Source organism: Aythya ferina (genome assembly GCF_964211825.1).
Source record: "Aythya ferina genome assembly, chromosome: 4".
In the NCBI taxonomy this organism is placed as follows: Eukaryota; Metazoa; Chordata; class Aves; order Anseriformes; family Anatidae; genus Aythya; species Aythya ferina.
In genome coordinates this window covers 23,619,363-23,642,441 of record NC_140300.1, presented here as the reverse complement: position 1 = coordinate 23,642,441, position 23,079 = coordinate 23,619,363, and the positions used below count along the sequence as shown (strand labels likewise).

Sequence of the window (23,079 nt, the reverse complement as noted above, 5' to 3'; positions counted from 1 at the left end):
ACCACAAGTAATTAATTTTACACTGAGAAAACATTCACACTCTTCTCTTACTTTCAACAGGCTTGACACACACCGTATTTCCAAAAGCTACTTAATGAAACTGTCCCAAAATTTAAATTCAAGTGTATTCTCTCTACCTGTATTTTATTAAGATGCTCATAGCATTTGATTTAAAGGCTTTATCTCAAACTATAAAAACAAGCTTATTGGAGTGTATCTTCTTAATTTCATCTGTAGAGCACTAGTACAGCAGTGCCCCAAGAGCTGATGTGAAATTTTGATAGGCAAGGATTGTTTTTAAGGTGAAATTATTGCTTTTGAATTTTCAGCTGCTGGCAACATCTCTTTAACATTTCTGCAGATGTGTTTAGATTCCTCACAGCTCCCAGCACATCAGAAAGCCTGCTAACGATAAGTCTTGTATTAGCTTTTAGGGAAGATGCGCAGAATCTGGATCCATTCACAAGTTTGGCTTAGACAAACTTGCTGGAGCTTCAGCTACCACCAAATCCCAACACACACACACCAGAAGATCAGTGTCACCAAGGCACCCAGAGCTTTTTAAGGGGTAGGGGGAGAATCCTGCATGGAAAAGGTTAAGAGTGAGACGTGCCACTTCTCTGTGTCTAAAGACAGCCCTGTGTGCTCACCTTCCACCTCCTCCTTCACTCCAGCTAGCCACAACCATTTTCCCACTTTGCTCCTATCACCCCCAGGGCTGCTGTTGTGGGGGTTTTTCTTGCTCACACCCACTCAGCAGCCTCCCCCTGCTCCCTTCCTAAGAGGCTCACTCTCAGCTCAGCCCCACGCATGCCTTTCATACTTGGTCACAGGGCAGCAGAAAGCATTTGAAGCCAGCTGAGCACGACAAAAACAGCAACAGAAACACCGGGGAGAAAAACCTAAAAAATAAAAGCAAACAAAAACCTAAGAAATTGGCTAGGAAAGCAGCTCTTCAGGATGAGATTAAAAATCCAGACTGCCTGAACCAGGTTGGCAGAGTCAGCAGACAACTTATCTGAAGCTTTTCAGACCTCATACGCCAGCCTCCCCTGCAGTCTTGGGGAAAATCCAAGTTTCTTTACCTCATAATACAAAGTATTTTGCTCCTCTGGGTAAGAAGTTACTGTGGAGCATTTCATACACAGCCACACACAAACCAGTAAGCAAAGGTGGAAACCTGTGCACGGTGCATGTTGATTCAGAACCCGATGGCCACGGGGGCTGGCTGCCCACAGCTCGGCTGTGCCACGAGGCTGGGGGCACCAGAGTCACAAAGCACGGCTATTTCACTTCCTTACGTTCAGCTAAACTCAGCATGGCTGAATGGCAGTGGAACCCAACAGTGAGCATTAAACACTGTATTTCAAGGCAAAAAACAACTCAAAATAGAAAGCCAGGTCAGCAGAGCTGTACAATTTGGAAGGGAGGCTATCAGCAGGTGGCTGATGTTGCATTCAAGCTGGAGCTGCACGCCTCCCTGAGAGCTGCTGGTTTAATATATGTATATGAATTAATAACAGAATCAGGATTTTTTTTTAAAGTAATTAGGCATTACTACATAGGCATTTATATTTTCCATGTGAAATACATGCTTAGGGGAAGAAGGTAAAGATGTAATTTTTATTGAAGCACAAGATTTCTCTCCACCTTCTTCCATCTCACTCTCTGTTGCTAGCCTGCCACAACCAAACCAAAGTTTTTAAATCAGGTACAGCTCACTGTACCTCTCACTGTGCTCTTCTTTTTTTCTTTTTTTTTTTTTCCAGGTGTAACAGTTCAGTGACCCTTGTTAAAGCAGCACTTCTCTTTCTCTCCTCCAAAAAACTGCTGTAACTGCATCTACTGCACTCTGTTACTGTTCTTAAAAACATCTTAAAAAGCATCTGGGCTGGGGCAACCCCAAGCACAAACACAGGCTGGGCAGAGAATGGATGGAGAGCAGCCCTGAGGAGGACCTGGGGGTGTTGGTTGATGAGAAGCTCAGCATGAGCTGGCAAAGTGCACCTGCAGCCCTTGCTTTTCTGCAGTTCTTGCAGAAAGCCAAACGTATCCTGGGCAGCATGGCCAGCAGGGCGAGGGAGGGGATTGTCCCCCTCTGCTCTGCTCTTGTGAGACCCCATCTGGAGCCCTGCATTCAGCTCTGGGCCCCCAGCACAACACCTATGAGTGCAGAGAGGGGCCACAAAGATGATCAAGGGGCTGGAGCAGCTCTCCTAAGAAGAGCTGAGGGAGTTGGGGTTTGTTCAGTCTGAAGAGAAGGCTCTGGGGAGACCTTACAGCAGCCTTCCAGTACCTAAAGGGGCCTAGAGGAAAGCTGGGCAGGGGCTCTTTGTCAGGGAGTGGAGTGATAGGACAAGGAGTAATGGCTTTGAACTAAAAGAGGAGAGATTAAATTAGATGTAAGGAAGAAATTTGGTACTGTGAGGGTGGTGAGGCACTGGCACAGGTTGCCCAGAGAAGCTGTGGGTGCCCCATCTCTGGAGATGTTCAAGGCCAGGCTGGATGGGGCCTTGGGCAGCCTGTTGTTGTTGGAGGTGTCCCTGCCCGTGGCAGGGGGCTGGAACCAGGTGATCTTTAGGGTCCCTTCCAATTCAAACCATTCTCTGATTTTGTACTTCTTTCTAAGGTCTTCAAAATATATTTGTTGCTGCTTACCCACCAAGGCAAGAGCATTGCCAGCCACATAAAAGCAGGACAGGAGTGGAGTAGCAAAGGGAGTTACTGCACTGCTCTATCACTACACAGACATGTTGGCAGCTGAATAAAAATAAAGTTGCTTATCAGGGGACATAAATACCACTAGCTCATGTCATGGTTTGGTCCTTCTGCTCTATTTACAGGCAAATCATTTCTTCTGTTACTAGCTAGTGTAATTATACACACCACGTTGCAATTGTGTAAGTAGCAACTAATTTGCTAAATGCTGTCTTTAGAAGGCCAGTGTTTTGGATAATGCTGTTTAAAACTACGTAGCATAACCTTATTTTGACTACATCAAACAATTTATACGGACTGGTAATACTTTATAAAGAAGTAGGCGAGTTTAAGCTAAGCTCTGGTAATTGCAATTAAGTTATTAAAGAGGCAACTGCCATCCGTCTGGAGATCTGCTTTGGTGTTTGCCCTTCCAAACTCCGAGATGTGGAAACACCATCGCCCAGAGATGCAAAATCTTGCTTTACCGTAAACAACATCGTCCGGTTTTCTGCAATGTCTGTTGGCTGCACAACACTGTGTCCATAGATAAGTTGACTTTTTAGGTTCAGTGAAACCGCATCTTCTTCAAAAGACCTGACAAAGCTGTTACTCCTATGGCTTCCCTCTTGAAAATCCTTCTTAAAAGCTAAGGAACGAAGCCCAGGCTGAGAGAAGGACTTCCTAATTGGCCTCTTCTCCTCCTCTTCACCCATCAAGGGCTGGAAGACAGACCGAAATTTGCTGCCGAAAGAGAAGCCTCCAGAGTTATTGGCAGTTTCATTTTGTTGGGTCGATGAGTTAAAATCTGAGTTTTTTGTACAACTCGCATGATTAAATTTCTCAATGCATTCATCTATGAGTGCCGGGGGTGCGTTTTTGTGTGCTACAGTCACACGTCCACAGAACAGCACCTCAAACTTTTTGGCAAAAGGGTCTTCAACATCTGAGAGATTATTCTGAAACTCTTCCTGACGAGCAATTTTTCCAGCTTGTCGAATCGAGCTTATAATCTCAGGCACCTAGAAGAGGGGAAAAATAAACAAAAAATTAGCATCTGGTGCTTTAAAACAAACAAGCTGCAACACTCAGAGGTGCTCCCTGCTGTTATTTTTCTTGCGTGGCTGATTTGTTTTCATTTTCTGAAAGACCAGCTGAAGTGCTCTTGTATTTCTCCAACAGACCTATGTTTTAATACGTTAAACACTGACTAGGTAAATTGCTCACTTGCTTCCCCGTCAGGAGGTCCAGCATCATCAACATGTCATTGGAAGAGCTTTGCCAGCACCTGGTTACGGAGCACTGCTGTGATTCATCTCACAGATGAAGGTTCTCCTGCAGCACGTGCTGCTGCTGTGGAGCCACGACTTATGGTCACAGCAGATAATTCTGACAGCTTTTTAATTCCCCCAAATTACTTTGAGAACAAGTCATGCTACGTGTGTCAGTTCCCTGACAGAACAAAATTTCCTCCATCGAGAATCAATAGCTTACTTCCCAAGTACTTGGCTGCAGAGAGCACAAAGGGAGTAAGGGAGCAGGAGATGCTTTTTCTAGACAAGGAAATGCACACACACACAGCTAGCGGGTTTCAAACAGCCAGTACGAGGTGACAGAACAGCCCACGTGGCTCAGGAAGCATTAGCTCATCCCTGAGCCACCAGCTGATTGCACAGGCAGGCCGACGGGGAAGGCAAGGGTCATGACTTCAGGAGCCTGCTCCCAGCAGTGGCACTTAGCAGCCGGAAAGCCCTGGCTCAGGCAGCTTCCTGCCTCATTGTTTTTAAGTCACATACAAGAAGAACTTAAAGGATTATACCTTTAAGGTTTGTTATAGAACCTCTATTACCTCACATAATACGTATTTACTCCACGGTCAGCCCAAAGCTCACCTCAGCTGTATTTACCTGGCACTCCTTCACACAGCTCTTAGTCACCTGACACGTCAGGACGAGGGCGAAGCAGATGACTTGATTCTAGCCATACTTCAAGCTGCAAATGCCTGAGTATTTTCCAATAAACACATCTGACCCTGATGGAAGTGCCCGGGCTCTCCAGCTACAGACAGCCACCCTCCCCAGTTACCCAGTTACTGCAAGGGTTGGAGCTGAGGTGAGGCCCAGGCTGCACGTTTGGGATCCACCACAGATGCGCTCCTATTGAATTTGGTTTCTTCAATGGGTTTGTTATCAAACGCCTTGGACTTCAGTTAGAGACTACAACCCTCAGAATTACTTTGCAGTCAGTAAACTTCATGTCTGAAGAGACTTAGTGGGCCCGTTGATGAAAACGAAGGGGAGTATTTAATTCAAGCCTTAGCATGTGCGAGGAGAAATATGTCACTTATAAGGACCAGCTGGCTTCTAGGCCATGCTTAATGAAAACCATGGACTCCTCTGTTCTTGTTCATTCACCTAAACAACCTCACAATCTATTAATAGCTTTTTATTACCTCTGATTAGGTAACAGATATTGCTACAGAAGCAGCAAGCCACCACCTGCCTTTCCTGTGACTGTTATGTACGTTAAAAGTTCATCCCTTCATCAATACAGACGCGGTGCTACGATGAATAAGGGAAGGACAAAGTGCATTTTCCTGTGGAACTGTTCTTGGCTTGACCAACGATTGTGCTCTCTTCACCTTCCCGTACCACCCCGGGCCCTCAGCGCAGGTATCCAGAGAGCAGAGGCGCAGGCGCTGCCGAGCTCCCTCAGCAAATAGCCCTGGGTGCTGACTACGTGAACATGCAATAAATAAATAAATAACAACAAAAGGAAAGAAATCTGAAATGTATAAATACAGCTTTTCTTTGAATTATCAAAATAAACTACCAGGCTCTATCCTGGCAAACGTTTATTAACCACAGCTGGGATTTTTCCAGATCAAGGAGCACAGCTACCAGTAACCACATCTCCTCCAAACCAGCAATTCATCCAAATTTAAATCGTATCAGGTTTTGCCTCTTTGATCTGCATCAAAAAGCAGCAGAGCTCAAGTTGCTACTGAATTAAGGTAATGTTGCTTGGAGTTTGGTAAACAGTAATCCAAGCCTGCATAGAGTAACAACAATGGGAATAATAAAGCTGCTTTACAAAGAAGAGGATTGCCAGTTCGTACACCGGGGATGATGTAGGGGCTGGAGGAACTTCCATCTGTGGAGAGGGACATTTTCCTGCTAGTTTGGGGGTACAAGCCTATCTTCACCAGCAGGAAACATATATATCTGTTTTACATTAAAAATATAAACCATATATATATATGTAAATATACATTTAAATATACAATATTAAAATAATTTATTACATATTAGTAATATTTATATAAAATATGTAATTTATATGTATTTTTATATGACCCATCTATTGCAAGAGTTAGCTCAGAGCACCTATTCTTACTACCTTCCTACCTCTCTCTAGACACTTTTAAAATGCATGAAGCTAACACAAGCTTAAAACAAGCTTTGAGCGCTCCCTGTGTTTTTGCATTCCTACCTCCCTACTTGTGAAGAGCCTGATGGCGACAAGGACACAGGCTTGACCTGTGGGCATGCACAGGGACCAGAAATAGGCTCTTAAGGAATAGCTGATCTGCTGGGAGGGCAACAGAGCAAGCCAGAAGCAGGCCAGGAGGTACCTGGAGCACGCTGATGATAGCCTTTAACAGAGGTGATGTAGGAGCTAAGCAGGGAGGGCGCACTGCTGGACCCGTTACTTAATAAAAAGGAAGAAACAGCGGGGTATGTGACGTTCGGGAGCAACCTTCACTGCAAGGACCACCTTGTGAAACAGGGCAGAGAGCATGATCACAGCTCTGTTCTTGAGGAGAGCAGCTCTTGGCTAGCTCGTGGATCTGAGTGGAAGAACTCCCTGGGATATGGCCCTGGAAAGAAGCAGGATCTAGGATTGCAGGTTGATTTTCAAGGATCATCCCCTCCAAGAAAAGCTCACCTCTTCTCATGGCGCCCAGTGAAGGGAAAAGAGGCAATGCACGAAATTCCACCCAAACATAAGAAAAAAAATTTCTGTAAGGCTGGCCAGACACTGGCACAAGTTACCCAGAGAGGCTGCAGTCTCCAGTCCTGGGCAGACTCAACCTGCCTGGACACAGCCCCAAGCAGCACGCTGTAGGTGGCCCTGCTGAATAAGATGTCCCCCTGAGGTCCCCTCCTACCTCGGCGTGGTGACTGAGGTACCCACATCTCTGTAGGCACGAGTGCCTGCTGGCCTAACTCACATAAGGCAGCGGGGCAAGCCTACTGCGTACATATAGGATTTCCTCCTGCTGTACAAATTGTTTTCTAGAATACTTCTGTTTTTGTGTCTTCTGACTTCTTTCTCCATGTAAATATGTAATTAGTGGGTGAAGATGATTTCAGTAATCGGAAAAACTAAAATTATGCCCCTTAAAAATATTTATGACCTAAAATTATTTCCCTAAACCCACAAAAGTAAGCAGAGAACAACAGCATAAGCAAGGACAAAACTTAAACACAGAACACGACCTTCTCATCATTCTCCCTGGGCCAAATAGGACTGGTGAATTGAAGATACGATTGAAACTTAATTGAAAAAGATGCACCTATAACCACTGAAACTAAGTATACCGTTTACTTCTGCTATGATCCGAATGCTTACTCTGCATAACGCTGAGTATTCCTGTGACTTCATCCTTGGGTAAGCAAGCTGAACACAAACCACCACCCAGAACTTCCTGATGTCTGTTGGTCTGACACCAGACTAACACAGCTACAGCTTCTGCACCACACATGAAATCTTGAGAAAAGGCAGCTGTTTGTAAGCATGCACAGGTTTAGTGCAGCTGGAGAACACAAAACTGCTCTTTTCCCTTCCCTTCCCTGCAAGAGAAGCTTGCACTTGCAGCCAGACGTCACCCTGCAAGTTCACATGCTAACAGACAGTAAGACACCAAACGCCTTTAGCCTGTCAGCAGATTTTGGATTTGAGAAAGAGTAAGAAACTATTTTAATGAAGAAAGACCAGTAACAGCTGACTGCAACAGCTGCTTTTTGGTGTAACAGACTACGAAAAGGTTCCCTGCTTCTGTAACACGCAGTAGGCACACAGGCAAAGTGTGCCACAGAAGAGGAGCCATCAAATACATCAGCTGGTGAGGACTCAGGGCAAAAAAGTGGGATTTTTCAAATGTGGCAAAGTCCTCATAACTATAGAGGTACCAGTGCCTCCAAAATGCTTCAAGTCAGTGAAGGACTCGAGCACGGGCTTAACTATTTCAAGGGAGTAAGTGGTTTTGTTTAAGGTAAAGACCTGTGCTGTCAGGAACTGATTTTATGTAATGCGCTACGTAAACTCTTGCAGACTGAAAATCACTAGGATAAGATCTTGAGTTGATCTGATAAGATCCGATCTGATAAGATCTGGAGTTGAACCTCAGAAGACAGCACATGGCAGTGGCTGGAATAGACCTTTAACAACCTTTCACAAAGCTCTTGAAACGAGTAAAGGTTATGTTTTCCTTAAGCAAGCTTTGCCTTCCTACTCAAGCATCCCAGGACAAACTATCTGAATTATTTTAAGGATATTTACTTGCCTTCTCTTCTGTCCACTGCAAGCTCAATAAAATATGTCAAGAAGTCTAACACATTGTTTGCTGTTATTGCCATTCCTTCTCTGTTTTATTAGGGAGTCCTGCTACAAGAGAAGCACAGTCCATGGCTAAATATGTTTGGAGAAGCCAGCCAATTGTATCAGGACCTATAGCAATGCTTGTCACCAGTACAGTGTTTACTAGCATGGAATACTTTGTGAAATGAAGGAACTGAAGAAAGCAAAATCATTTCTGAGAAACATAATATGTACAAAAAGATGATATAACAAAGTATTTCTTTGCATTTTTAAAAGACCACATGGAATCCTTGATTTGAGGAGTGATGTTTACTGAAAAACAGCAGGTCTGTTTTCAGCACACTTCAGCAGAACAACTGGGCAGTAATAAAACAGATGGACATTTCCAACCTGACCACTCCGTGAACCCACATGAGTAGTCAGTAACCTTTTTTGAATATTTTTTTTTTTTCATTCAAGGGATGTAAAGCTTAGCATTTTTAGATCCAATGCATTTAAATCTACAGATTTCATTGGGATGATTTCAAAAACAAGCTGAGACTGCACAGGAGAAGAATCACAAAGAAATTTAATTTGGAAGCGACCTGTGTAGGTACATCCACCCTACACACAAAGCAGGGCGAGCTTTCAAGTTAGATCCAACCTCAAACCTGATCAGACGGCTCTGTGCAGTCCCACCAGCACAGACCCCACAGCCTCCTGTTCCCAAAGGGAAACAAACCGACTGCTTCCAGAACGGCATCAAGACACAACCAGCTGAGATTTCCTTCGTGAGAAGCCTTGCCTGCTAGCTTAACCAAAGAATGAACTAAATACATACAGCACAAACCCAGCCTTTAATCTCTCCCTGAAAGAGAACAAAAGGATGTCTTCAAAGCAACAGAATTTCGTTGCAGTTCTACATCAGTAAAAATTGAAGGTAGAAAAGAGTAACAATCTTCAATTCATTTCCATTTCAGTGAAGGACCTTTTGTATTCTGGTCTTACCTTAAGTGTAGTCACAGGGCTTTATTATCTTTCCTGGAAACTACTCTACAGCCTCCTAGACCTCACTGACTTTCTCCAGTCATTAACTGCAATTCTCATTTTCCAAATTTTCAGCCCTTGATTCCTAATCAACAGGTCTTTCAACGGTATTTTAATTACTAGTTTTCTTCCCGTGCTACTTGTTGACTTTCACTCCTCCCACGGAATTCTTTCTAAACCAAAATCAGAAAGGGAGGTGGAAAGTTTACAGCTCCTCCATTCCCTGGACGACGATAATGCTTTCCAAGCTCCCGTCCATTTGTTTTCCACACTTCAAGTCAAAGACTCGAACCAGGCTCTCTGAGTACTTGAGGTCGGTGGGTGCATGGAGAGGCAGCTCACCTTTGCTCCATCATTTCACGTCTCAATGTGTATGACCCAGCACTTTGCTGCTGTGCCCACACTGCTCAGCTTTTGGTGGTGGTGAAATTTTAATTTATTCCAGCAGCTTTACCATCCAGGCGTGTTGGTCTATCTCACAGTCCTACTACCTACCACCACCAAAGCTGCATGGGTTCAAAGCAGAAGGGAAAACAAATAATAATAATAGGCAGCATCATTTCTCTTTGTAGTACCTAACATGCATTAGGTGTCTCACGTAGCCAGACAACTTGGTGATATCTTGAAAGTGAACAAGGTGGAGCACAAAAATCTCAATGGCTGAATAATATCACCCCAGGCCTAGGAAAGGAGAAGTGATCATACTGCACGTCTGCTTGCACGTGCAGTTTGCTTTGTTAGGGTTCACATGGGCACTCTACAGAGAATGGGGTAAGTGAGGGTGATGGGGCTGAGACTCCAGTTCTGCAGGGATGTGCAGGAAGCTGATAACCAAGAGTGCACTCACTTTCCAAGGATGTTCTGTGTGCAGTCACCTGTGTGAATCCAGTTCTTTTTGACTTGGAGCCTGGTGGCCGAGTGGCACTAGCAGCATCCTCTGAAGGGAACGATAGCTCCAGGTACTCCGTGCGTGCTGTTAGTTTACATGTTATCATAAAAAGTCAAAGGTGACCGTACTTCCCACAAGTCACAAACTTGCTGAGTACTGCAGGCTGATGCTCCAAGTACAGCGTGCTGCTCCCACACCACCACACTCCTTTGCTACAGACAAATAGCTTGAGAAACTTCCTCACAAATCCTCAGACCAAAGCAAGAAGTGTAATCTTTTCCAAAGTAACGTGAGTTGGAAAACACTCCTTGCAACTTAAACAGGCACAAAAAGATCTGTCCTTTCTAAAAAAAAAAAACAACAACAATATTTGCAGAAAGCTTTTATAAATTAATGCAAACAAGCTCAGAAATAGAACATAATTGTACTTGATGTTCCAGCGAAGCTGGGCTATTCTATTTTGTGGTGGTGTTTCCTCCCCAGGACAGATGCCTCATGCTGCTGACACACTTTGATGTTTTATTTACATGCTTTCAAGACATACCTTCCCTGAAGCCCCAAATACGACAAAACCTGGCAACTTGCCACAAATGAGCCACCGTCTCCTGGACTGCTGCTTATTTTTGGGACCCTTCCCCGGGAAAAAGCACGATCAAAAATAAACTGCAGCTGATGGAACGCCCCTGTGGGGCTTCAGTGCAGCTCTGAACACAGAGCCTGGCTCTGAAGGAGGCATTCCTGCAAAATCTGCTCCTGAGAAACCTGGTGGTATACTTTACTTCATACCCAGAGGGCTTATTACATGGTAGTAGTTCTTCCTCAGCCCCTTGCAATCCAAACCATTTCTTTTTGTCTTGTACAGCTCCATCCCCCCTCTGTTCAATACCACAACCTTTAAGCAACAAATGTGAAATGAAGCAAGTCACCGGGTATCTCAAGTGGCAGGTGAACATCTTGAGAGTGTTTCCTTCTCCATCGTTTGTTTCAAAGTTCTCCTTCCGTGCAGTTTTACGAATTAAAATGGCACTTGAAGACATAACAATGATTACTGGGCATACCTGAAGGATTCCTGGCTCACATGTTACGAGGTGACTGCTTAATGTGGAGGCAGTAACAGTTGCAAAGTAATAGCCAGGAACCTCTGTGCTCATTCATTATGAACAGATATTAAATCCCTTTTTGCTCTTTGGTATTGCAAGCAGCTCCTTTTACACGGCTGAGACAGGCCTGGGGCAGAGCTGGAGGCTAAGGGAAGGGAACAAGAGGAATCCTGTTCCTACATGGGTATAAATGGAAAGAGACAGCAATGACATTTGAAAGCTTTCGGGACAGGTTTTGTTGTTGGGGCGTTTGGGTTTTTAAACTGAAAGGCAACAAGAGCATTTAGAACAGGAAATGAGTTACTAAGAACGTTTTGGGAACAAAAAAATATCAGATTAAATTCCAGTTTCATAATAGAAGACAGGTCCTCTCCCCACCTCCTTTGCTCTCAAAGCTTTTATCACAGTTTACATAGGGACAACTGGCAAAACAGGAGCTAGCAAAACAAATTTCAGATGATAAAAAGCCTCAAATTGTTCTGCCTCTTTTTTAAAAAGCAATATCCAACTCCAAACAAGGGAGGAAAATTCGAGTTGTGATGTGTGCCCTCATTACAACTGAGGTTAGTTCTGACACAACCTTTTCAGATGGCTGATCTAAGTGAGTGTCAAAAATCCACCTCCCGTGGATTTTTCTTTTGAAATTGTCACTGGAGAGGGAAAAAGGAAAGCCTATGAGTGCCTTTGACTGATCTGGTGTGTAAGTCAGCTCTACCTGCAACAGAGCACAACACTTCTCCCTTACTCTGAGAGCTCAGGAAGACCTCTTGAGGGATGAGACAGCCCCACGGTCTTTCTCCCTAGAACTACATGGGGTGTTTTTTGTGGGGAGAATCTTACTCGGACATTAAACTTATGGAGGTCCCAAGAGAACCAGAATGCAGAAAGCACGAAGCTTTTTTTCCAGCACTCTGCCTGCCTGGTATGTTTAACAGGCACGTGAACCCGTCTGCTCTTGGAGGAGCAAGGATCTGCAGCTGTGTCACGTGGTAACAGATCTCACCTGCCTCAGCTCAGCTTATAGATGGACAGGACTGGAACAGTTAAACTGCCCACGAACATCCCATTTCACAGAAGTTAATGCCTTGAAAAGTACCCAACTTCCATCTGGGAAAAGCACGATTTACATCACCTTCTCATGTGACAAGTTAGTGATCTCTGAAGACAAGTTAGACATTACCAGAACTGGTCATCTAACTGTACAGTTCCAAAAATCCACACGTGTAGTTGATACTAGCTGTTAATATTTATTTTTTTTCTAAAATACATTATTATTTTGGGTGAGTTAGAGTGTATTTGTTTACAAAAATTAACTTCATTTGAGAATATGAACTGAAACTAGGTGTTTGCCAGCCTTTGTTTCCTACCTAGGTGGTTGTCTTTGGAAAAGCAAGATACTCCGCTGAAGTAACAGAGGCTGATCTGAAGATTAAAGTTAATGCTGCTGATTTTGACCAGGCATTCCTAAGGCACCGTGCATTCGGTGTAATGGAAGAGGAAGAACAACACAAACATATACCTGAGTGTAACCCACAACTGATATCAAGACCCTTACTATTTAGAGGACAGAAAAACTGTTAACCTACAGAATTAAGCCGTACTTTGATTTTTGAAGCAAACAACTCAAAGAAAGCTCACTCACCTCCCATTATTCATTAAAGGCTATTTAAACTAAAACATTTATCATGTAATTTGAATGAAAATCTTTTTTTTTTTTTTTTTTTTTGGGGGGGGGGGGGGGGGGAGGAAATTTAGCTGCAACAGGATAGGCCATGGTTCTAACTCTCCTGAAATAGTTTCTAACCTGTAATCAAGGACACTCCAAAGCACATTGCTGCCCAACATCGCGTTGATAGCTTCCTGTAACTGCAGAACGTCCTTAGGAAAGTAATGGGAAGAGCAAACTGTTTACTCAAGGTTCCCTCCATTAAGATATAGCCAGATCACATTAAGGACAGTTTTTCCTCCCAAGAGTCAAGGATCATTGTCCTAAAAAGCAAGTGCTTCCAATTCCTGCTGATAAAAGACAAATGAGAGCCTGCTTCTTCCCTCCTGGTAAAATTTTAAGACAGCTGCATCTTTTAAAGTTGGTGAAAACTTTTCTGTAACCTGTTCCGTCTCACATCCAGATTTGACAAAAATCTGGGGAAAAAAAGTTTGGAAAAAGGTGTCATTGTAGAGTACTGGATCCATAAACCCTTACTTGAAGTACCTTTGAAAGTCAGTGTAAGAAGCCTATTATATTCACATCAGGTATGTAAGGATGCTAGAAAAGTGAAGCAAGGAAAAAAAAGAGAAGGGATGCTAGATGTATGAAGAAGATATTTAACGATGTATTCAGAGGAAGATGATCAGTGTGGAAAATGTGCTGTTTATAGTTACAGACTGCCTGCAAGACAGCATTTCACTGCCAATGCCATCATGGGTCGTAGGACCACAGTTAAAACCAAGCATCCCAAGTCTGGCAGACCACCCCACCCCACACTACTTCACGTCTGCTATCACTTGCCTGTGCTTCTGGCGGTTAATCAGGCCTCGTTTCTTCATCTAAAGGCTGGCATCCCCACTGGCTGGTCTCTTTTAACTGCTACAGGACAGCCAAGGCTGCTCCCTGTGTTGACAGCCAGAAGTGAATTTGCATGACCCAAGACAAAACACAGATGTCACTGTCCTTTTTAGATAAAGCTGCACATTCAGTCCTGCATGGACAAGAGTTGCCAAAACAGGGATAAAAGGCACCACCAGGATAAATTCAGCTAAGGAATCATTCCTGAAAGCCACCCCAAGGACAAGCCAAGGTGTCTCCCTACAAAAGAAACCAGAGGCAATTTTAGCAATGCTTCCAGATTATAAAAATGGTTCTCCCCACTGCCCAGAACTCCAACAAGAACGTCAATGACCCGTACCAAACTCACTACAGCCCTACAAGGACAGAGCTCTAGACCTGCAGCCTGTGCCAACAACTTTCTTTCAATCACCTCAGTTCAGCACTCATCTAGGAAGGCTCCAGTAATTGAAGAGTAACAGCTGAAATCCATCCTCCTGTTCTTTCTCTATTAGCCATTACACAGTATCATCAACAATCCTCTGAAGCTGCAGTCAGGTCATTTACCTGCATCATCTGGTCTCTTCAGATAGCTGCCCTTACAACACGGAACCAGCATCCAGCCCTACCTGATGCCTGCCAGGAGTTTGGAACCCCTAATTATGTAATAAATACACAGCAAGAGAAGAAATTCAGGGAAATTAGTTACTTTGAGTCTTCTTGTTTTGTGTAAGAAAGCAATGCAGAAAAAAAAAAAAGAAAGAAAAAAAACACACTGTGGAAAAGACACCACAACACCCAGCTGATTTGTTTGAAAATGGAAGACTGATTCTCAAGGTATCTGCTAAAATGTTAATGATGCTCTTCCATCACTGTAGTCAGAGCAAGCTCGCTGCACTGATGGGAAGCGAGATAACCAGCAGTCACTGCACAGACCCAGCCATGGGGCCTTTCCAAACCAAGTGTCCACATGATAGGGCAAGGTAGGGGAGAACCCTAATCAATAAAAAGATGTACTGATAAGAGTGTAAACAAAGATGTTCAACAATATATGCTGGCCCATCATCGTAAGCATTTCTGGAGCTCCTGCTACTTATCTGCATTAGTATTGTATAAATACCAAATCTGATCTACATCATACCTTATTGAGCCACAAACTGTAACGATGCACACAAATGCAGATCCTCTTCTCTTTTCCGGGTTATGAGACAGCTATTTTAAACCTACCCTGTTTCTTCCAAGAGTAAATTTTCCATTATTCCTTTTTTGTTCATATTCCTCTCTTCACCACAAGTTACAGCTGGGTTCCCCATTAGGAAATGGTAAGGCAGGTGGACAACCACAAGGACTGAACTTCAGCTAAGCTGGACAACTCGCCGGTTACACCCCTTTCACAGCGAGGGAATTCTGACCTTCACGGTATTTCCAAAGTATTCTATATTTAAATCCTTACTCAGAGAGGAAACCCAAAAGGGAGTGGTGAGTATTCAACATTTCTAAAACAGACGTCACAGACATAGAGGGTCCCCACAAAAAGTTGGAGGGGGACGCAAGGGCAGTGCTCTGTGAGAACAGCTGAAGGAAAGCAGTAAGGGAAAGAAGACAAGATTTTAAGGAAAGCCTTTGTGTCTGTGTCTCTTTCCCACCCCAAGCATGATGTCAGCACTGGGGACTGCTGGTATTTCAGCCCCACCTAACACACATGCGGACTGGGCTCTTCTGCATTGATTCTTTTAAACATATGTGGTGTTTTTAAAGATTTGATAATGCTTTCAAACTGACAAAATGCTGCCTGAATTATAACAGCCCACAATAAATAGTTTTGTATATGACTCTGTGATTCACCCACTAAATGTAGTATGAGCTCCCTAAACTGTGTTTTCAAATAAAAACGTTTCTGAAGTCCACACAAGTCAGCCTCCCCCAGCTATACAGCAAGGGGAACTGTCAGTCGCTTCCACGGGATGCTAAATCCTACAGGCTGTGTTCCAGTGGGATTTATCCTCATTCCAAAATTTCAGCATGGATTTTTGGTTCAGGTTCTCGGTAACTACCGACAGAGTTTTAAATACAGGCTCCTTGCACATCGTCACCTAAAACTCCAAAGCATTTCTATCAAATCTCCTTTTCCATGGCTTGCCTGTGGGGAGATTGGAAGCTATAAAAAAAAAAAAAAAAAAGTCTGAAGAAACAAAACCAGCATGAAACATTTAGAGAAAAGTGCTAGCCATCCAAATTTCCATGACAACAGCTTGAGTGAGCTCACCTCATTGGTACTATAGCACCAGGCCAAGGGTCCTGTAAATGCAGAGAGGCAACTGTTATTGGATCTAGTAAGAGTAAGACATCTGGTTACAGAGCTCCTGGAAATAAATACACACACAAAAAAAAAAAAAGGGGGAGGGAGGAGAGGGAATACTGCTTCATTTAGCTCATCTTTCCCATTTTCAGTAGTTGGGAGTGTGCCTGGGTAACTAACTATGTCTGCTCTCCTCAGACCTGCAGTTTCTCAGGATATCTGTACCTGAAAATCCTGTTTGGTTACTGCATATCAAAGATCCCCCCTGGAAAAAAAATAATCCTGTGATGATGCTGTAAAAGGCAGTAAGAAAAGCATTCCCATGTCCACAGCCAGCAACTTTTACACTGGGGAGAAGCTTCCAGCTATTTCAGCCAAGATTCATGTAATTTTTTATATTTTTTTTTGAACGGCACCATCAACGCACACAGGCTCATGTGCACATTGCCCTGAGGACAGAAGGAGATGCACGCTTTTACAGTCTTTCTCCACAGTGCTCCACTTCGTGACAGACTAAAAAAGTAGCCTAAAACCCAGAAACTCTGGGCAACTTCTTCAGGCATCAGATTCTCACACAGCAGCAGTCAGAAGGTCAACAAGCCAACAACCCAAATATCTGATGGGCCCCATTCCTCGCATCCATGCCGGCTACTGGAAAGCCAATGCAAACTGGAACTCCGCGAGCTGATCTCTGCACAAAGTGGTGTTTTGCCCAACTTTTGCCTTACGGATATTTCTGTTTGGGGAACCCAGAGCCAAACTGCTGCTTTCAGGTTCTCAGAAACACTTCTACTGCACACAGGAGACTGTTTCATTATATCAGCCTTCCAGAAAAGCAGGCTATGATTTCAGGCAGTATTTTAGATCATCAATGTGTAAACCAAAGGTAAACTGCCATGCCATATATACATATATAAAACCCCAAAACTGAGCTGTACTCTCTGTCTCTGATGGGACCAGGAACCCTCCCTGATCCTCCAGGACCTACTGGTATCTTTGCTATTGGTTTGGCCCAAAACATGTTTACCATGTGAAGACAGCTAATAGCACTGATTGCAGGAGAGCTTTTCAGCAGAAAAGCAAACAGCTTTCAATTGGAGTCTAAAAGTTCTGGTCTGAATTGCAGAGGGCAGGACCTGTGTAAAACAGCAAGCTAAGCAGCCTCGTCAGCCTTGGCTTATTAATAAATCTGGAGGTCGACGTGAACCTGAAAGTAGATGCTCATAAGAAATTAATTCAGAAAAGCATAAATGATTCAATAGAAAAGCCTTTGTGAGCTGAAATCTACATGATGAGGAATTTCAATCTAGAGAGACCTGCTCCTTCCTAAGCTCCCTTTGAGCACCTTACAGAGGCAGAGGACGCTGCCACACAGCATGGTACAGCCCCACAGAAGCTGTGTGAGCCTGCCTGCGTCCTGCGCTTCTCCCAGGGAACCTGGGACGTGTAAGTGAGGTGGGTCTAATCTGGACCGTGTCCAAAGAAAGCAATGGAAGGAGGGAGAACAGAGGCAGAGCAGCCCCAGAGAGCTGTGTAAGTGCTGAGTAAGGGAGCGGTGTGACCGCGGGACCCACTTCATTGGGATGCTGAGCGCATGCTCCTCAGTCATCGCCGAGACCCGCGGGCAAGGCGGGGAGTGACTGGCATACAGAACGCCAATGAGGATCGGCGCTTATCCCAACGCTGGCAGTCAGTGACAACATTCCCCCCCCCCTCCAAAAAAAAACCTGACCTGAAGAAATACACCAAACAGCAGTCCTGCAGTCTCTGACAGGGGCACTGCATGAACTCGGGCACGGAAACACAGCTCCTGCAGAAATCTCAAGTTTTTCTTTTCTGCTTTGCAGGCATCTGGCATGGGAGACAAGAGAGGGTCTGTCCCCCTGGCTCTACTCACCACGTTAAAGGTTTCTTCTAGAAGCGAAACTGCAGCATCTGAGCATTCCTTCCCCACTCCTCCCCAAATCTTCCTTGACACTAATTCACAATTAACTCCCTGATTTTTGATTCAGCATGCAAGTCTCTGAATTTATTTAGAAACAGGGTTATGGGGGTAACTGCACTAGCGCAAACAAGGCTGTACACCAAAGGATACAAGCACTGTTGATTCACCTCCCCAGCTAATTTACCATCTTACAAGTAAGATGGACTTAAAACTAAGGCTTAATAAACTTCAAAGTTTACCAAGCCTTAGGTAGCGTTAAAATGACCAGTTATCAGGGCTCCTTATGAGACCAAATCCTGATCCATTCAGCTAAAACACAAACCATTCACTGAGGGATTAAAGATGCCCACGGGTCCTTGGCTTGACTAGAAGCAGTGGGGAATAAAGGAAAGACAAGTGAGTACAGTTACAACAAAACACACCCACGTGCAAGTAGGATGTACCCTGAAACAGACCAGGAAAAGAGACAAGACAGGCCCTTCAGAATAAAAAGGAAAAAAGGAAGGGGAAGGATTTCTTGCGCTTCCTGATTTTCAGTCTGTCATTCCTTCTCATTCTCTTCCAGAAGGCAAATGAACTGCATTTGCAGCTTCTGACATAAGCTAAGTAGATGGTTACCCCCACACATTCTCCTCCAGAGGTCTATTAGGCACTCAGTTATTTAGAAAGTTATAGGGGGAAAAAAAAAAAAAAAAGCAAAACATGAGCAAAATCACTTCTACCACTGCCTATTGAATTATATTAGGATTCGAAGAAAAATTAGTGGCATTTCTAGTCTTATTATCTTACTTAAGTAATGATAGCCAGGTATCCATCCACTGCTGGATAAGTAGTATACAAGTAGTATATAAGTAGTATACAAGTTTTCTTTCCTAATGCTCTGTGAGCTTCCTACACTGAATAAAGATCACCGTTGATTCTGCCTCAGCAGTCCTTGAGAAAACTACTTCTTGCTTTGCTATAGGGAATTTGAGAGGACCTATTGTGAACACACTCCAGAACCCATTCTTTGGCACAGAAGTCCAAGCGATCAGCTTCTCAGTGCAAGGTGCAAGACTAGCCAAACCAGATGGGGACAGCGGCGTGGCAAACCCACCCTGCAACGCCTGCGTGCTTTTTTTGCCAGCCTGGTGGCCCATTCTCGAAAGTACTTTGGGCTGCAGTGAAGCCCTGCTGCACCCTGTTCCCTCTCGGGGACGGTGGGAGACCTGCCGTCCTGCAGGCTGGAAGGGGATGGGGCTGTGGAGACAGCCGACAGGGGTTGATCGATCCACACCACCAAAATCATTGTAGAAAAAAACTCAATTTAGATCATGTAAACTTGCTTTGCATTTTATATTAGCTTACTTCACTTTACCTTGTTGGTTTATAATCCTATAGGGAAAATGAGCTGAAGCTAAACACAGCTTTTATATAATATACAGCACTTCTTTGTAACTAGCCAGACACTATGCATAAACTGCTTAACTAGCTGAGAAGCTGAGGACACATTTACTCAGATTCTCTATCTATACAATTTATTATGCCAAGAGCAGTTTATTTCTTTATTTCTTCAGTGATCGTTTCTTAATCGTGGCTCTGTCAGGTAGCTTATGAATAGAAATTTGTATTATAAAATGAAGCCAGAATTGTAGATGACTAACGCTAAAGTTGTTTTTTTTCTTACTTAAACTAAAGCTGTATTAAATACAATTAAACCAAATAAAAAAGCTCTTTGCAACTATCACTGCACTATTATCTCTTTTTGATGAATTAACGGTATGCAAGTCCACCATAAATTGCTAAAGAACCCCACATTTCCGTATATTTTTTATTTGCAGATGGAAAGCTTTGGGTTTTTGACTTCAAAATTATGTATGTTTTATAGCAGTTATTGCAGTGAACTAAACCGAAGTATCTTTGGTTATTAAAGTGACTATTGTCTACCTACAGTTAGCTTACGCTTTGAACAAGCTATGTTTCAAGGTGCTTAGTCAAGGATTTCCCTGAAGTCAGTTGTCTGATTTTGTATAAAACCATGCAGGAACAGCAGGTATAACTATTCTCTTTCATATAAATCATTTAATAGACTACAGTAAGTCAGTGTTTAAGAGTTCACGATCTACCACAACATCACTCAGTGGTTTAGCCAGCACCCACACTGCTAGTGTGGATAATACCGACACGACAGAGCTCACCTCTGAGGAGTCTGTGTGAAGATGGGAGATGAGCAAGGCAAAACAGCACGTAAAATATCAATAAAGACATGTTAAAAGCTAACACTTATACAAACAATGGGGATCAATTTTATAGCACACGGGAGTAAATTACTTCACTTGTAAGCACTTACAGGTCTGAGGACTTGCACAGGGACACTAAGCACTTAGGTTCCTGGCTGAGGGAATCATTTTTTCTTTTTAAGTAACAGCTGCCCAGCTTTGTTTCGAGGGGGTGCAGTTCACACACACACACACACACACCCTCAAGTCATTCCCTCTTCTGGAAGGGACCACCATCTTATAAAACCCATCAAGGCTTGCCGTTGTGTTGAAAGCATCCAGCAGTATTTCCTACATTTTTACCGATCAAATTTTAGCAGGCTGGATGGCTTCCTCTGTTAGCAAGCCTCATTTTTCTAAGTACACCGCTTTGCTCTCCCTCCCAAGTTAGGGCTGGCAATTAGCTGCCATTAAAAGACTAATGCTAGACACTTGCAAGGAAGCAGCACTGTAGTAACTGGCTTTGAAAGCCCAGAAAACACTTCTCCGAGCGAGGCCAGGAGCGCGTTTCTGCAGGAGCTCCTGTTACTCCCCCCAGAAGCGCAGCCAAGTCTGAGCACCACAGGCTCTGCCTTGTGCCTCTTCCAAGACTCACTCCTCTCTGACTAGCGGCTTTGTCCAGCCGGGAAACTCACAATGAGGGGGGTAAAGGGGCTGCCCCACGGCTCCGTCCTGCAGTATTTACTCAACAGAGCCGCTCATTTTCAACAGCAGCCACCTGTAGACGGGATCAGTGTGCTTGTGGCAGCCAGCACGGGATCATTTCCTCAGGTAAACGCACGGCAGATCAGGCCTTGCACCACTGATGGGACAGAGCCGCAATGACGGCAGAAGGAACTACTTTAAAATAAATAAATAAATAATAAAAGCAAAAGCCCCACTCAGTAGCTATTTAAACAGATTAAGATCACAAGTAGGAAGAGGAAAGGATACACTTCTACTTTTCAGGGCACGGCTAAAAAACAAAAAGCCTATCCTTTTTAGGACAGATCAGAACAAATCCTTCCGGCTGAGAACCTGAATGGGGGTGACACAGTCAGCACCGAGCTCCCCTCCCCACCACCTTCCCCAGGGGTGCTCTGCCTCCTACAGATCTGGGAAGGGGGCTGCATTACAGCAGTTACGCAGCTGCCCATTTACACCCAGCAAAGCAGACGGGAGAACCAGGTTCTGTGGGTCTGCCTAATGGACTAGACCGCCCATTAATTTTTAACTTCAAGATATGGTCTTATTTTTTATGGCTAATTGCTCAAAGGACCCCTAGTTCTTGCCTGTCACACGGCTCGGCCTCACCTGCCCCTCTTCTGCACTTTCCCTTGTGCCTCCACACCGAATCTCACACACAGGTCACTTTCCACTCAGGACTGTTACACTGTGTGTGTTTGTGTGGGGGAAACCAACAAGAAAACCAACCTGCTTCTGAAACATCAGCTTTAAACTGAATTCCAGACTTTCTTAAGCCACCTCAGCTGCCTTGTACCCACACGGAGCTCCACAAGCACTGCTGGAGCCTCTGACACACAGGTGCAAGAGCCAGCAGGTCCCATATGTTGGCACACTTAACTAAGTCCCGCATCATAAACTAGCCTACCGCTCTCTATAAATTCCACAAATGCCAAAAAAAAAAACTTAGGAAAGAGTCGGACCCAAGCAGCGGGATCGCTGTGAGGTGTTCCCGGAGCACCCCCGGGCGCGCTTTCACTCGCACCTTTCCCCCCCTACAGCCCCGCAGCGCAGCCGGGGCTTCGCTTTTAACCCCGTTTTTTACCCGTTTTTAACCCCGTTTTCCAGCTTTCCTCCTTTGCCCTCTCCGAGCCCCTGCAACCCCCCGGGCTCACCTTGGCCACCCAGCCGAAGAGCGGGGACATCGCTGCGGGCGCCCCTCAGGGCTCCCCGCCGCCTCCTCATGCGCCGGCCGGGAGCGGCCCCGGCCGCCCTCCGACAGAGCTCGCCCGGGCGGGAAGGGAAGGGAAAGGAAAGGCCGGGAAGGGAAGAGAATGAGGCGAGGGAAAGGGAAGGGAAGGGAGGAAGGGAAGGGCCGGAGGCCGGGCCGGGGGCCGCGCCCGCCCCCGCCGCGCTCCGCCTCCTCCGGGGCTCCGGCCTCAGCCCGCTGCCGGCCGGGCCGGGTCGCCCCCCTCGGGTACCTCGCCCTGAGAAGCTGTGCTCGTGGGCCTCGGCCCCAAAAACCCTCCTGGGAGCACGGCAGCATCGCAGTCATGCCTGAAGTTCGCCCGATTCTTGTTATTATCTTCCCCTTTGAAAGCCCCCGTGGGGCGGTAGGTTCCCAGGCAGGCGGCTGGTGGTGTTTCAGGTGGATCAGGGAGAGATTTAAAAGCTGAGGGGGTGAAGGGATGCGACCTGCCCCCTGACAGAGGGAGAAACAGGACAGAACTGGGGGAAAAGAAGTTTGGATTTCAAGGAAATGCTCCGCTTCAGCCAAAACAAAAAGCCCTTTGCTTTCCATCACCTCACAGAAACAAAGCGAAGAACCAGGTTTGCGAAATCCCGACAGAAAAGCACCGTGCTTTGCCCTGCGCTTCTCCCCAGGACAGTTCAGCTGCTCAAAGCCTGATGTTGAAGTACCAGATTCAGCTCTCCACTTTGCCCAAAGCCGCTTTCCTCCAGCCAGCCAAACGTCCTGCACATGCCGGCATTTGCGGGCCTAGGGCTGATGGAGTCGCCTCCCGGTTCAGACCTGACACCGTCCCACTCGTCC

The 23,079-nt window shown here is 44.9% G+C and overlaps 1 protein-coding gene across 7 annotated transcripts in view; it reads right to left on the bottom strand.

The window, feature by feature from the left end:
• TBC1D1 (TBC1 domain family member 1) overlaps positions 1-23,079 on the bottom strand; it is a 110,147-nt gene that overhangs the window by 56,564 nt on the left and 30,504 nt on the right. For 6 of the 7 annotated variants that reach the window (XM_084517646.1, XM_084517644.1, XM_084517647.1 and 3 more), the window contains one exon: positions 3,186-3,719. In XM_084517646.1, the coding sequence (XP_084373772.1) occupies positions 3,186-3,719 (534 nt within the window). Of the gene's footprint in view, positions 1-3,185; positions 3,720-22,201; positions 22,387-23,079 lie in introns of those variants that run through there. The other variant, XM_084517651.1, reaches the window with a different exon arrangement.